General features: G+C 41.6%; 1 protein-coding gene and 1 pseudogene across 1 annotated transcript; both read right to left on the bottom strand.

Moving 5' to 3' along the window:
* Nucleotides 1-2,986: 2,986 nt before the first annotated feature.
* On the bottom strand, nucleotides 2,987-3,949 carry LOC101801574 (olfactory receptor 10A7). Its single transcript, XM_005017236.5, has one exon. The coding sequence runs from the start codon at nucleotides 3,947-3,949 to the stop codon at nucleotides 2,987-2,989; it is 963 nt and encodes a 320-aa protein (XP_005017293.3).
* Nucleotides 3,950-15,155: 11,206 nt separating this feature from the next.
* On the bottom strand, nucleotides 15,156-16,069 carry LOC101801773 (olfactory receptor 10A7-like; annotated as a pseudogene).
* Between the last annotated feature and the right edge of the window lie 361 nt (nucleotides 16,070-16,430).

Raw genomic sequence — 16,430 nt, forward strand, 5'->3', positions numbered from 1 at the left:
CACCCCCTCCCCATACACCCATGCCAGTTCCATATCTAAAACTCATTTCTCCCCAAATGTCCCTGCTCAAACATGTGGCTGTTCAGCACAAAGAAGTACAGAATCATAGAACTCTTTGGGTGGGAAGGGACCTTTAAAGATCATCTAGTCCATCCCTCTGCCATTGGCAGGGACTTGTTTCCCTACATCTGGCTGCCCAATGCCCCATCCAACCTGGTCTTGAATGCTTCCAGGGATGGGGCATCTACCTGGACAACCTATTGTGCCTCACCACCCTCTGAGTGAAGAATTTCTTCCTAACATCTGATCTAAATCTACCCCCTTTTAGCTTAATAATTCTTATCCCTTGTTCTATCACTACATGCCCTTGTAAAAAGTCTCTCCCCATCTTTCTTACAGCCCCCCTTTTAAGTATTGAATAGTCTCCCCAGAGCCTTCTCTTCTCCGAGTTGAACAACCCCAACTCTCTCAGCCTTTTTTTTTTTTTTTTTCAGGAGAGGAGCCCCATCCTCCTGATCATTTTTGTGGCCTTCCTCTGGACCTGCTTGAACAGGTTCATGTCTTTCTTGTGCTGGGGACCCCAGAGCTGAGTGCAGTACTCCAGGTGGCGTGTCACAAGAGCAGACCAATAAGGGAGAATCACCTCCTTTGACCCTCTGGCCATGCTTGTTTTTATGCAGCCCAGGATACCATTGGCTTTTTGCTAGTATGCTCTCAATCCATTCGTCTTTCAGTCTGTACTGATGTTTGGGATTGCCTAACCCAGGTGAAGCACCTTGCACTTTGACTTGTTAAACTTGTTGAGGTTCACAGGGGCCCACTTCTCAAGCCTGCCCAGGTCCCTCTGGATGGCCTCCCTTCCTTCTATCATGTCAACTGCAACACTCATTTTGGTGTTGTCCGCAAACATGCTGACGGGTGCACTTGATCCCATTGTCTATGTCACTAATAATGATATTAAACAGCACAAGACCCAGTGAAGATCTCTGAGGAACACCATTCATCACTGACCTCCACTTGGACACAAAGCCATTGACCACAACTCTCTGGAAGTGGCCATCCAGCCAGTTTCTTATCCACCAAATGGTCCACCCTTCAAATCTGTATCTCTCAAATTCAGAGAAAATAATGTTTTGTAGGACACATCCTGACGCCTGCTTACCTGTGCAGACACCTCCATAGATAATGTCTGTTCTCCTAAGCTTGCTTGCTCTCTTTGGGCATTTCCTAATACTCCTTCTGCTCCTTTACCCTCAGACTGATGAGTCCAGGCAACATGGAAACAAGGATACAGAAAAGAGGTATGAACTCACATTTTCAACCCACATGTCCACTGTCAGCAGTCCTTCAACCCTCTGCAGTGCTTTCCCAATGGCAGGGCCTGATGTCAGAGCTGTTAAAGCCCTTGTGGGAGATGGTCTCTTAAAGGCCCACAGGAAACCACAATTCTTGCCTCAAGTGCAAGTTCTAAGCCATGGTGAGGCCCTGTCCAGTGTATCTTCCACCAATCACTTTGCCATGGTGTTCCTCCAATATTTTGACACACAGGCAAGTCATCTGCAGGCACCCTTGCATCTACAGCCTTGTCCCTCCCACTGCACTGCCTAACAGCACAGGGAAGTCCTCCTTCTCAAGGGGTCCTTTTTAAGCCAAGTCTTCCTGGAGGTGCCTCTGCTTTATCACTCCACTGCTGCACCCCAAAATGCTGTTTTCCTTCATAACCATATTCCCACACTGCACGGATGGGGCTGGAGTTGCACCATCATTTGCTCTCTGATATGGTTGTGAGCTGTTCTGGAGTAATTCTCCCTGGCATTGGTTTGCAACTCTGTGACATAGCAATACTCACTTCTGATTGCCTATGGGGATCACCATGGGGATTTTCAAAAGCCATCTGGACATGGTTCTGGGCAAGCAGCTACAGGTGACCCTGCTTAAGCAGGTGGGTTGAATCAGATGACCTTAAGAGGTCCCTTCCGACCTCAGCCACTGAGTGATTCTAAGATCTCATGCAGCAGGATCCCTAACCACCTCCCACGCAGTCAGGGAAATACCGTAGTCGTGTGTCATCCTCCCCCCAACCCCTCAGAGGGCTATAGGGCCACGGACACTGGATTCAGTTTCTTGACACTCTTCTGGAGTAATAGCTGGAGTCCTTTTGGGTTACACCACAGTGCTTAAATATTCCTTAACTATGCTGCAATATAGGCATGATCTGAAACCTCCTTGGCTGCCTGAAATCCACAGGGTTATCTGCTCCATTAGTCTGGCAGATATATCACAGGCTTATGGGAAAGCCACACTGTTCTGCACTAGAAGCAAAACAGGATGATGTAGGACTTTTATAGCACTGCTAGATATTTGTCTTCAAGCAACCAAATCAAGTTTATTTCAGCTGTTCAACCAAATCACTCCTTAAATGCTGATGACTGTGCTGATTAGATTGTCATTGACTTTGATGGGGGTGTGGGTGCTGACTTACCTATAGATATTTACGGTCAAATATCATAATCTTGATCTGAATCCCAGCCATATATTCAGTCATCTGAATCTCTCTATTTCATTTTTACTCTCTGTTGGAAGGAAATTATGTCCATGGGACAAGCAATCTTTTGGCACGTTCTTCCTAAAAACATGCAATTTTGTTTTCTGACTTTGATGGTACTATGCTACCCGTTAGTTTTATGTATCTTGGAGTCATGTGTTCTTATGACAGTGATTTATTTTATACATACTTTAAGCTGAACAGTGTGTAGAAAAAGGGCAATAGACCTAAACATATTGTAATTAATATACTGAATTTATGGCTTATTTCTGTAGTCTCTGTAACGTTTTGGACAGTTACATTAAACATAGCATTTATTCAGTACATAGAGAATCTACATTTCCCAGTTATATATATATATATAAAAAAAAAAAGAAAAAAAAAAAAAAAAGATAAAATGTCCAAACTCCTTATAGACTTTGAGGAAAACATTCATTCTGTCTATCTGGGCAGATTCATCTTGCTGAACTGTCTCTTTCCAAACGTCTTCCTCAGAGCATGCTTTACCTCTTTGTTTCGTAAGCTGTAGATGATTGGGTTCAGCATAGGAGTTACTACTGTGTAAGAAAGAGCCACCAGTTTCCTGCTCTTTACCAAGAGTCTGGACTTTGGCTTTAAATGTATCAAGCCAGTTGTGCAGTAGAACAGTGTCACCACCACCAGGTGAGCAATGCAGGTGAAGAAAGCCTTGCGCCTTCCTTCAGAAGATGGCATTTGGAGGATGGCATGGATTATCTGGATGTAAGACGCTGCTATCAAGACAAATGGGATCAAAACAATTAAAACAGTGGCAATGAACACAAGAAGCTCAAATAAGTACGTGTCTGAACAGACCAGATCTAGAACAGGAGCAATATCGCAAAAGAAATGCTTAATCTCCTTTGAGCCACAAAAGGGGTAGCTAAATAGCCAGCCAGTGAGTCCCACAGAAAGTGGAATACCAGCAATCCAGCATGCTATGACCATATGAAGACACACTCTCCTGTTCATTGCGGTGGTGTAGTGCAAGGGATGGCATATAGCCACATATCGATCATATGCCATGGCACCTAAGAGGAAACACTCAGAAGTGACAAAGAATATGACAAAGTAAAGTTGCAGGGCACAAGCAGAAAAGGAGATGACCTTTCTCTCCAACAGCAAATCCACAAGCATCTTGGGTACTATGTTTAATGTAAAGCAAATTTCAATTAAAGCCAAGTTTTTGAGAAAATAGTACATGGGGGTATGCAAGGCAGGGTCAGTGGTTGCAACCAAAATGATGAGAAAGTTCCCTGTCATTGTGATTAGGAACATCAGGAGGATTCCCTCAAAGAGGAAGACCTGAAGAGTGGCAAGGTGCGAGAACCCCTGCAAGGTGAAGTATGTCTGGTTTTTGAGACCCAGTTCTTCGTCTGCTTCCATGTGAAAGAACAACCCAGCCTGTATCAGCCAATAAAAAAGACATGAAGAAGAAAAATCTTTACAGGGATGAAGATAAAATAGTGAGTGTGTCTGAAACCTGTTCCATAAACTAAGTGGGATGAACAAATACAGATGGGCATATAACATTTTGAGAAGCACACTAAAAAAAGTAAAATATCATAAAAGTAAGGTAATAAGAAAAACAGTGAGCATAAGTGCAGAAGAGCTAGGATTTTCATTACTGTTTTCCTACTTTCCTTTTTAATTAAGCTAAAATATTGCCACATCTACATCAATTCAACCAGTATTTTCTCAAACATGTTTTCATCAGTAGTTCATGTATTTTATTTTCTGCTTGTGAAATGTGAGTTTATTTCCTACTGAACTACAATCTAAATTCTCTGCCTTACTTTTGGAAAAAAATATTTTCCCTTATTTTCACACATAAATACATACATACGCATAACTACATTTCAAATAAATAAAGGACAATAAAATTGTTGATGGTACAGCCATACTTTTGATAGCTTGAAAATTTGACAGAATGTATACTTTTGGTCTCATCACTGCTAAAATATAAAACAATGACCTGCTAACTTTTTTTTTTTTTTTTAAACAACAACAACGACAAAATCTATCATTGCTCTTTATTCAGCTGTACTATCAATTGTTTATGAATTCAGTATTCTAAGAAACTAAGAAACTTCTAAGAAACCTGTTTCAGTTCAGTTCAGCTCCTGTTTCAGAAGCAGCTACAGGAACTGCAGAAAGCAATATTAGCTGAGAAAGATCCTACCTGACAGCTTGAACTTAAGGCACTGTCTGACATGCACTTTGATCATCAGCACTGTTTGATCTTCTTAGGTTTCTCCACAGTAAACTGGAGTTATAAATCTGCATTCTTATACAACAGTCCCTTTCAGGATGTTACCATCTTGACCTGTGTTCCCTCTGATCATTTTAGTGGCCCTATTTTGAACTCTCTTCAAATTATCCATGTCTTTCATGTACTGAGGGACTCCAAAATGGGACTTCCTTTTCCACAGGTGGCCTCACACATGCAAAGCAGAGGGGAATGGGTGCTTCCCTCGACCAGCTGGCTGGCTCTTGCTAACACAGGTGGATAGGTGGTTATTCCTCTCCACTGCAGGGATACCCTGCTGGCTGATGTTCAGCTTGCCATACATCAGGACTCACACATCTCTTTCTGCAGAACTACTCCCCAGACTGTCAGTGTCAATCTGATTCATCTCTCGTGCCAGAGCCATGACTTGGCATTTATCTTCATGACATTCCTGTGTATGAACCTTTTCTCCTATTCCAAAACTGCCGGCATCTGGAACTCCCCAGGATGTTCTCCTCCATCACATCTTCCCAGTCACTGACGGAGATGTGAAGAAACGTTAGTCTCAGTATCAGTCCATGAAGAATGCCTCTTACAGCCAACTACCACCTAGACTCATATTGTTGAACGTACCTGTGAAAGCTTGATGGTCCAGACAGGTTTCTTTTTTTTTTTTTTTTTTCACTCACCTATTAGTTTTTTCATCCAGTTTCTATCTTCCCGATTTGGCTACAAGGCTATAGTGTCAAGAATTGTTGAAGTCATTAAATGACATCCACCACTTTCCCCTGTGGTCAGTCATCTCATCACTATCACACCCACTCTGCGCCAGTCATCTCAGTGTGATGGTCAGGCATGACTTATTTTTGGTAAATCTGTGCAGTAACAAATCCCTGCTTTCCCTTCATTTTCTTGGACATGGCTTCCAGGAATATTTGCTCCATATTCTTCCCTTGGGCCTGAGGTGAAACTGACATTCCTCAGATCTTCCTTCTTGGCTTCTTGGCTTACTTGAAGATGGACACTTTATTTATTTATTTATTTATTTTTCTGTCACTGGGAAACTCCCCAATGACCTTGACCTGTCAAAGATGACAAGTAATAATCTGGTAATGACATCAGCCACTTCCCTCAGCACCCTCCACTGCATCCAGTCCCATGGACTTCGATGGGTTCAGCTTACTGAAGTACTCTAACCTGATTGTCCTCTGCTATGGGTAGCACCTCCCTTTTCCAAATTGTGCAACTACTTTTGTTTCTTTAAAAAATATTATTTTTCAGAGAAAAAAAATCTGTCTTCTTACAAGGTATTTTACTGAATGATCAAGAAAAACTCTTGTGTTATTTCTGCAAACATCTGTATGACAAAACAGCAGCTGAGAAACCCATTTAAATTTCCCTTATAATCTACGAATAGGAAAGAGAACTCTCAGATGTTCTTTTTGTTCATCCTTTGGACGTAATATCTCTCTTACATCTCAGTCAGTCTTAAATAATATGTAAATATAAAAATATTTAGTTATATATATATAATAAATATGGCTCAGACATTGTATGCATTGCAAATATCTAGAGTTTTTAGATGTATGCTATTCTGCCCTTTAAAAACGAATTATTTTTTCTTAAGCCATCTATATTAATACAATTTTTGTTGACAGTTTGTTACCAAAAAGTCCAGAAAAAATCAATATACCTCAATTTTCATGAGAAGCCATCTAGAGCTTGTGATATGACGCCTTTGTTCATGAGTTCAGATACTGGGATACCTTCTTCTGCCTTTTGGGCAACACTTCAAGTCTGTAAACAGTTTCATGTAGGATCCTGAAGAGACAGTGAGGTTTCACTGTTTTGAACTACATTTTATCTTATATTGCTTTCTGAGGTCGCAACTCCTCTCTGGATTCATTACCAAGTATACTCAGAAGACAAAACACCTCCCTTGGTATCGCAGCTGACAAAGAACAATTTAAATTAATGAAAGTTATTATTTTTTAATTTTAAATGCACAGAAGCAGTAAGTTTGTTAAGGGAGATACAGAGCAATTTGAAGATGGACGACTCCTCCAGCTGTCCTGTCCCAGGACTTGTTCTGCCCAGCCCCTGATGCCCAGCCTGGTGCCCGGACACCCTGAGCTCTCTGCCCAGGCCGGGGGATGTGGCTGCTGCTTTCCCCTTTTCAGGTTCAGCTGGTAGCAAAGCTGAATGTTGTGCCACAGATCCACACAGAAACACCCAGATAGACACAGGACACTGACATGACAGGCCAGAATAGCTGCCCTTGTCAAGGGCTGCCTTCAACAACACAAAGGACTCTTGTAAATGTAGACTCCAAGAGTCAAGACCCTTCCTTCTCTGGCTGGTAGAGATAGAAGTTCACTAGTGAAGGCACACACAGAGCACTCTCCAAGTTCACAAGCACACATGCATTTACAGATCCTTTGAGTACCTGGCACAGCCCCTCTGTCCACCCAGCACCCCTGCCCAGACCCCTGGACCCCTTTACCCCTTTCACAGGTCACCTTTTTGATGGCCAGTCCCGCCTGAAGTTCACTGCAGATGCACACTCACACAGCTGTCCCTCAGGCACACCATGTTCCTGAGTGCCAGCACAGACCCCTACCCAGACCCAAGGCCACTCCTAATTGCTGGCTGGTCCAGCTTAAAGTTTGCTGGTGAATGCACACACACAGCCCGTGCATACCAGGTTGGGGACGATACAGACACAGTCTGCCAGCAGCAGGCACACAGGCTATGACCTGTGGCCCTGTTCCAGCCACTAGTGAGAAGTCCGTGCTCACACCAGTGCCCTGAGTAGCTGCTTTGGGGACAAACACCACTCCTGACCCATGGCTGGGAGTAAAAGACTCACATTCACTCCAACTACTGATGCTAGGACCTCGGTCACTCCAGCAGCGGGTACCATAGGGCAAAGGTGCCCCTTGTGTGGCTCCAGTTGCTGGTAGCCAGTCCACTCGCACTGGTCCCTCCCAGCAGCTGGCACTCCAGGCTCAAAGTCTGTAGGACCCTTCCAATTCCTGATGTTAGGATCGCCACTTGCTCCAGCAGATGGCACCAATTCCACTTGCACACACACACACACAAGTCCAACCAGTGACTGCTGCTGAGACATCCTCACTCGTTCCAGCAGCTGGAGTGCCTGCACTTCCTTGACCTGACTTTTTGTTACAGATGTATAAATATTAATTAGCTTTCTGGATAGACACTATAGTAAATGAAGTGATATAGACATTTCTGGTCCTGGATAATTTGACCTATCTATGTGACAGCTAGATGTCTCTGAGTTCTTGAATTAGGAACTCTGATGATATATATTACCCAGACATATAAACCAGACATATAAAATAGATCAGATGAACGACTTTCATACAAATTTTTCTCACTTTCTTCATTTGTAGTTGAGGAAGACCAGACAACTATCTTGGATATAGATATCTACACCACAGATATAAGAAATAAGACTAATCTAGAACATAACATTAGTAAACAACTGGTCAATCCACTAATCCACTATAAATTGAGTTTCATCTTATTATGAACTGAATTTTAGCTGTATCAAATGAAAAAAAAAAAAAAAAAAGACAAGCAGGCTGACAAGAAGATATCACAGAATCATAGAATCAGACAATGGCCCAGGTTGGAAGGGACCTCAAAAATCATCTAGTTTCAACCCCTTTGCTTTGGACAGGGATGTGAAAATTTGCTGAGGGTGCAGACTTTGTTGTTTTGGTGGATGCTGAAATTCAGAATCTGGCATCACCTTCAATAGCAGATTCTGTAAGTTGACCTCTCTGAATTTTGCAGTTTACTGAAATAACATTGACTACATCTTGGTTCGTCTCATGTTAGCTTCTTCTGCTATGATAAAACCTCATAAGTGTGCAGGGATCTTCAGAACTGTTATTCATTCCACAGAAGATAAAGGGCAGGGTCAATCTCATGGCAAAGGCATAGGAGCTACTGCACTTTCATCTGCACTAGGCAGCCTTATGCAAATGGTGGCAAACACAGCTTGGGCAGAAGGGTATGGCTAACCCTGGAGTTCTCCAGTGTAAATAAGTGCAGACACAAAGACTCCCGTTATACAAAGGCATTCTCACTTCTTAGGTGTGATTCATCCCATCCTTAAGTAGAAATCTGAAATAATCTTCTCTAATAATAACATCCTTATTTCATTTGCTAAAATTTCTTTCATATAATCCAATATATTCTGTACATTGCTTTAGAATCCCACTCCTTCTGCTTATCTCCCCCTTCAACCACGTGTGTTTTGGGAATAATTATAGATGCCAGAATAGTATATTTTTCTAACAAAGCTTTAACCTGGGAAGATACAATTTGGATTTTAGATGGGAGAGAAGCTAATATCCTACGAATGTGACATATTTCTTTCTCACTTTTCTGAAATGTTTTCCTCTGAAAACAGAGACAGAAGTACTAATCAAGGTATAAATAGCAAAATCAGAAATTGTTTAACTGAAATATTTATTGTGGAATTTAACGGTCATGCAATGTGAATTGATACTCCTATTTAACTTAAGAAATATGAATGGAACTGATGAAATAGAGAGCTGTAATTTTACTGTATGTGCTGGAAAATTGAAATCTACATCTTAAGAATTCTTTTTTATTGGGGAGGAGAAGACTGTTTTCTGCTGAAATCTGGATATTGTGATACTTTCTAAACAAGGAAATTAAAAAAAATATAAAAAGGAAGAAGGAAAGAAGAAGGATAGAAAGATAAGAAAGATAATTGGAAAAGTTTTAGAAAAATATCCGTAATGATATGTCTTAGGTGGGCTGGTGAGGACTTTGGAGTAGCCCAAGCCTTTGCAATCAGGATAAAGATATCAGATGAGTAGTCAGAGACCAGGTTATCCTGTTTCCTGAAGAAGATGGTCCCAAGGGAATTGCTAACAGTATGAGATAGACGGTTCTAGAAAACAGTGTCCTGTCTGCTTGGCCTAGCATGCTCATTAACAAGGCAGGAATAGTGTCCTTGGGGTAAACTGGCTGTCTAGAAGCCAATGGAAAGTGTTCCTGGAGGATATTCAGATATCAGACACCCAACATCTTCTGGTGGAAAATTGTAAGAATTTTAACAAAGACATGTGCAAGATCCTGCACCTGGGATAACATGATCAAAGAACCCCGTACACCTTTTCTGAAAGGGACCTGGGGGTCCTGATGGACAACAAGCTGTGTACGAGTCAGCAGTGTGCTACTCCAGCAGCAAAGGCAAATTAGATCCTGGGCTGCATCCAAAGGGGCATTGCTTGCAGAGACAGAAATGCTGTCATTCCACTCAGCAATTGTCAGGCTGCACTGGGAATACTGCATCTCGTTCTGGTTCCCACAATTCAGAAAAGATTCAGACAGACTGAAGAAGATCCAAAAGAGGACCATGAAGATGATCAGAGGGCTGGAAAACCAACCTTCCTTCCTTCCTTCCTTCCTTCCTTCCTTCCTTCCTTCCTTCCTTCCTTCCTTCCTTCCTTCCTTCCTTCCTTCCTTCCTTCCTTCCTTCCTTCCTTCCTTCCTTCCTTCCTCCCTTCCTCCCTTCCTCCCTTCCTCCCTTCCTCCCTTCCTCCCTTCCTCCCTTCCTCCCTTCCTCCCTTCCTCCCTTCCTCCCTTCCTTCCTCCCTTCCTCCCTTCCTCCCTTCCTCCCTTCCTCCCTTCCTCCCTTCCTCCCTTCCTCCCTTCCTCCCTTCCTCCCTTCCTCCCTTCCTCCCTTCCTCCCTTCCTTCTTCCCTCCCTCCCTCCCTCCCTTCCATCTCCCACCAGAGATTTAATACTGGCCTGAGATGTCTTTTCTGAACTGTCTGCAGATTCTGAACTTTCTCAGCTAAGACATACTTATTGTCTGTAAAAGATGAGTTACAAATCAGCCTAACTTGAAATATTCCATCTTCCATTCTGTTTATGATTTGCAAGCTGTGCCTTTATAGAATCGTAGAATATCAGAGTTGGAATGTACCCACAAGAATTATTGAGTCCAACACCTGGTTCCCAAAGGGCCATCAAAAAATAAATAAATCAGATCATGTGTCTGAGAGCATTGTCCAAATATTTATTGAATTCTGGTAGGCTCTGGGCCATGACCACTGCCCTGGGGAGCCTGTTCCATTGCCCGACTGCACTCTTGGTGAAGAATCTTCTCCTGATATCCAACCTGAACCTCCCCTGTCATTCTGTGGTGAAATAGATCAGATTTCACTTGTCTCAGAAGTTGTTATTTGATGCATGCATCCCTAAGATTTGTGAACACAGGCCCAAGGACATTGTGGACAGACATTTCTCCCTACTTCTAGACAGTGACAGAGGCCTGGAACTGCAGTTTTTGAGCACCCACATCATAACATGTATGCATTTTGCTCTGAAAACAACACTCTCTAGTGGAGTGGAACTCATAACCCAGTCTCAGACAAATAAAATGTTTACAATGGCCCCTTGAAAGAGTCATTTCCAGAGGTAAATTGAACATCCCATTGGGGACCCATGTATTGTCATGGCAGTTCATTGAGGAACATTGGGTGAGCTGGGCACCTCTGAGGTGGGTGGATCTGGGTGGGCAGTACTTCAGGGAATTGGTCAAGGCTTTGGGATGGGGTAGAGGATATGATGCAAAATGCAAGCTTAGTGGAGCTGGGTGGTAGGACTGGGACAACTGGGACCTGCAAGTTGTTATAGGGTAATACCACATCACCTGGGAGAAGATGGTCTAGCCATCCATTTCTGGAAAGCTAGGGGAATGGTCTGTGGCAAGTGGAAGTTTAGGGGTTACAGGGGCAGTCTACAAAGCACCACTGAAATACTGGGGTCTGGTGAGGTGGGAAACTGGTCTGGGGCAGGCAAAGCTCTACGTGGAGAAGCTGGCTACCATCTCTGTGAGGCTGGACTGCTGGGGGCCTGCAGGTTAGGCTAGAGGTGTAGCAGGAAAACTGAGTCTGAGGGCTCTGTTTGAGGCTGAGGAGCATAGGGGAAGAGGGTAGTCCCACAGCTGGGATAGCAGTGATGTGTAGGCCAGACGGATACCAGCTGTGTGGGTGTAGGAGATATGGGACAGGAGTCACAGTCATTGTAGTTGAAGAGGAGTATCATTGGGCCATACTGTGACAGGGAGGTCTGTCCCTTTCACAGACCCTTGGCTACTTTTTCCTGCAGCAGCAGGGCAAGCAGGAAGAGACCTTTGCTCAGACACCTTTACTGTGCTGCCTTTGCACCCTCCAGGATCCTGGGAGTGCAGAGGCAATCTCCTCTTCATGCTCCATGCTGAAAGAAAGAAACCTCAGGCAGGCAAGGGCTGCAAAGGTTGAGCATCCTTGCTCCTTTCTTTTGGCAGGACACGTCTCAGGGGCCGCTTCATGAAAGAATTTTTTCCTTCCTTTCTTTGCCTGTAACCATGCTCTGTTTTTCTGCTCTAATCAGCTCCTCCCCGGAGGGCCATTTGGATTTCCCATAACATCTTTATTTCTAATAACCTCAGAAGGCCCCATTAAAACTTCAAGAAACTTTACTCCTGTGTTTGCCCTTCACACTCTGTAAATATTACCCAATGGCTTATTAAACCAAGCAAATAATAAGTTTCCCCCTACCCCTCCTCAACTTTCTGTACTATCATTAGGGAGTTAATAGGAAAAATCATATTTGAGGAAGAGTTTTTCTAGACTTGAGGTTTTCAATAGGCACATGACACAATAGCACATTTCTTGTTATAAAACAAGCCTAATGTCATTGAATTATAAGGTTCCAAATGAAATTAATAAATGTCCATTTCCAGCAGGGGCTGACACTGTCAAAATTAACCTTAACATTATATTTGTGGTCAAGCATCTTGTGGACTGTGTGCCTTCAGCTGTATCTCTCAGAAGACACGATGTTATCAGGGAGGTCCCTGTTGACATCTCCTTCCATAGCAGAAACAACACTACATTGCAAAGTCTGTAACAGCTCCAATTCCCTCCAGTGCTGTTTCATCTCACCTGCACACTCAGTTGAGATGAAAAATACTTTTCTGTACCAAAACTCATGATTACTATAAAATTATTAAAATGGGATACTATTTTACAACATTGATTGTAAGATATATGAACAAAATGAACTCTGTCTGCATTGCTAGACAGAAGACACATGAATCAATACATAGATATGAACACCCTAATAAGACAGAGAGAAGATTAGAGAGGGGAATTAGTGATGATACATGCACAAGAATTAAACAGACAAATATTAGGTAGTACAAATATCAATATGATGGAAAAAAGTGTTTAATAGGTAGACAGGTAGGTAAATAGACATTTGTATAAATAGAGAAAAATGCAAAAGAAAAATCAGTTGATATTTAGCCAGATAAAGTATTAAGAATACAAACATATCATGTACACAGAGACATTTTTCTTTCAACAAATGAAAAATATAATTATAGAAGCATAGCGAATATTTGTAAGATTTGGGTAAATTTTAGAAAATCATTCTGGGCAACAAAATTAATGGATTAAATTTCAAGAGAGATACTGATGTTCATTATTTTTTAATATTTTTAATTTCCAAACATATTTTTTTCTTTTAGGTGTGAGCCGATATGTGTATTTTAAATAAAAGGTTAATTTTAAAATATTAAATGGATATGAACAAGCCATAACACTTTGTTTCAGGATGACTGACAGCAAGTGATCGTAGCCCAAATTAAAATGGGGAATGATCTGCCTTGTCAAGAGACACAAAAATGAACAGGTGGATAGACTAGATAACCCCTTAAGGTCATTGCCAAGCTGTTTTCTCTAGCATGGCTATAACTGTATCCCACACAAGGGAACTTTTATGAGCTTGTATTACTGCTAGTTGAAATTAGAGATTTTCCTGGTATTTTCAGGAGGATTGAAATATTTTCTTCTTCTTATGTTCTTCCTCTGACCTGAGGATGAATATAAAACTTAAAGGACTTGTCTTGCCTGAACTGAGAGGAAAATACAATGGGATGTCTGCAGTGATCAAGCCAGCTATGGTCTTGGGCAAGATGGTAGAGAACTAGAGCAGGTCTTCAAGAACTAAGTCAAGATTCCCAGTGAATGAGAGTATAACACAACCAGAACAGTGGTGAGGACATTTCTAGTCATGGTCATCAAATAAGTTAATAAATGCAATAGGAAAAGAGTAATGAACAGTTCAGATACATTCCCCAATCCCAAGACAATTAATTCTGTCATGCATTATTGATTTCCTTTCTTGTCTTTTGCCATACAGTAGAAATTTTAAGCATTAAATTGTAATATAATCAATTAATAAAGTACTGTTTACTTATAATTCAATGGTGTGGAAAGAAGAGGAGCTGAAAAGAGACTATGTGGGTGGCATTATGCTGTGCAGCTGTGTTCTCTGTGATCACAGTTAAGGGAGAAGGACTGCCTTGCCTGTTGGGGCTTGGCTATGAGTAGATGATGAACTATTCCTTTTTGTTCACACTTCCTCTAAGTCAAAGAAAAATAGATGTAAATTATGTACTAATCACACAAATTGAAGGAGACCATGCTGCTCAGATACAAGCAACACCAGAGTTTGTGTTGAACTTATAAATAAGCAGAGAGAAAGCAAAAGCACAAACCATATTTCACTTTAATGAACACTCCTTCTGGCAAGCCAGAACAAGTTTCAGACAGAAAGTATCAAGTTCAATGAGTTAAACAATCCCCTCACATAACTTTCTTTCAGCCTGCGTGAAAAGGGAAATATTTAAAACAAAGCTACTGCAGATGGCTGGCAATGTTTCAATTTATCATTTCTGTTTTAAACATAGCAAGTTACTTGCTAGTTGCAAAAGAGAACTTTGTTTTGAGAGAAAGAAAATCAAATCAAGTCTAGACTTGAACCCAGTCTCTCCAATCAGTGGGAAGGAGAATTCCAGGAGACAGTTTCTGTCTAGCAATCATAAGGTACTAACTCGTTTTGCAACTCATTTCACCTCCCCCTTTTTTTCTTTTATTTTAATGGGAAAAAGTTCCAGGCTATCACTTTTCCTTTGACTGGGGAGGAAAACTTTTTTTTTCTAAGGTAGTGACTTTTCATATTTATGGACATAAATTATAATGATGGGGGATGATTATAACTTTATAATGAAGATATCCACTTTCTGAATATTCCTGTTCTTAGTCAGGTTTACTTAGTTGTTTACAAGACCAGAGGTACAATCATAATAATTTATTTTGATATGCTGAGTAAAAAAGGTTTGATATTGAATGGATTTAACAGTAAAGTATTGCTAAAATAACACAGATCTTTTTGAAAGGCATTTAAGTAAACTAAAAATGCCTTAAGAATTTTTCCTAGGGAAACACTTATTTGCTGCACAGATACAAAGAATGCATCACTTGGACGGAGAAAAGATGGCTGTTTGCTTCCTAAGCAGCCTTTTGTCAATGCATCTTCTCAGGCTTTGCTTAACTTTCTGATTCCCCAAGCTGTAGATGATGGGGTTAAGCATGGGGGTGACAACTGTGTAAGACAGGGCAACCATTTTCTTCATATTGGGTGAGAGGCTGGATTTAGGTCGCAGGTGAATGATGCCAGCTGTGCTGTAGAAGAGTTACTACCAACAGGTGAGCTGCACGGGTGGAAAAGACCTGCCTCTGGCCCAGAGCTGAGGTTATCTGTAGAACGGCACAGATAATGTGAAGGTAAGAATTAACTATTAGTGAAAAGGAAACCATCACTATCATGACAGTAGCAATAAAAATCAGTAGTTTAAACAAGGCTGTATCTGCACACACCAGCTTCAACACAGGAGAAACATCACAAAAGAAATGATCTATGTTGTTTGTCCCATAGAAGGGTAAGGTAAACAACCATGTGGTGAAGACCAGAACAACAGGTACACCAGTAAGCCAAGACCCAACAGCCATCTTGAAGCAGAGATCCCTGTTCATCGTGGTGAGTTAATGCAGAGGCTGGCATATTGCCACTTGCCGATCCTAAGCCATTACACCTAAGACGAAACACTCACAAGTGACAAGAAGTATAGCACAACTGAGTTGCAGGGCACAGGCTGTGAAGGAAGTAATTTTTCTCTCCATCAGCAGAATCAATAGCACTTTGGGCACAGTGCTCAAGCTGTAGCAGATTTCTGTCAAGGCAAGATTCTTTAGGATGTAGTACATGGAATTGCGTAGGACAGAGTCAATGGTTGTGATCTCCACTATTAGAGAGTTACCTATAACAATGTACAAGAACATGATGGAAATCACTATGAAAAATAGGAGATGCATCTTGCCATGTAGGGCAAACCCCAGAAGTAAGAAGTGAGTGACAATGGTTTGGTTTCCTGGCTTCATTTCCTCAGCAAGACCCATCCTAAAAGAAAAAAGCAACAAACAAACAAACAAAACAAAACAAACAAACAAGAAACAAAACAACAACAACAACAAAAAATACCACACACACTACTAAAAGATTAGTAGCTTAGAACAGACATGGTCTTGGAAATAGCTACAGTTGCAAGTAAGATGAGGCTTAAAACATGAGATGAGGCTTAAGATTGGGTATGACAGTGACTCCAGAGTAAAAGAGATCATTTGGGAAACCTGTACAAGAACATCTTTATCAGTCACAGCCTGAGAATCGTCTCTA

The sequence above is a fragment of the Anas platyrhynchos genome, chromosome 11, assembly GCF_047663525.1.
Source record: "Anas platyrhynchos isolate ZD024472 breed Pekin duck chromosome 11, IASCAAS_PekinDuck_T2T, whole genome shotgun sequence".
In the NCBI taxonomy this organism is placed as follows: Eukaryota; Metazoa; Chordata; class Aves; order Anseriformes; family Anatidae; genus Anas; species Anas platyrhynchos.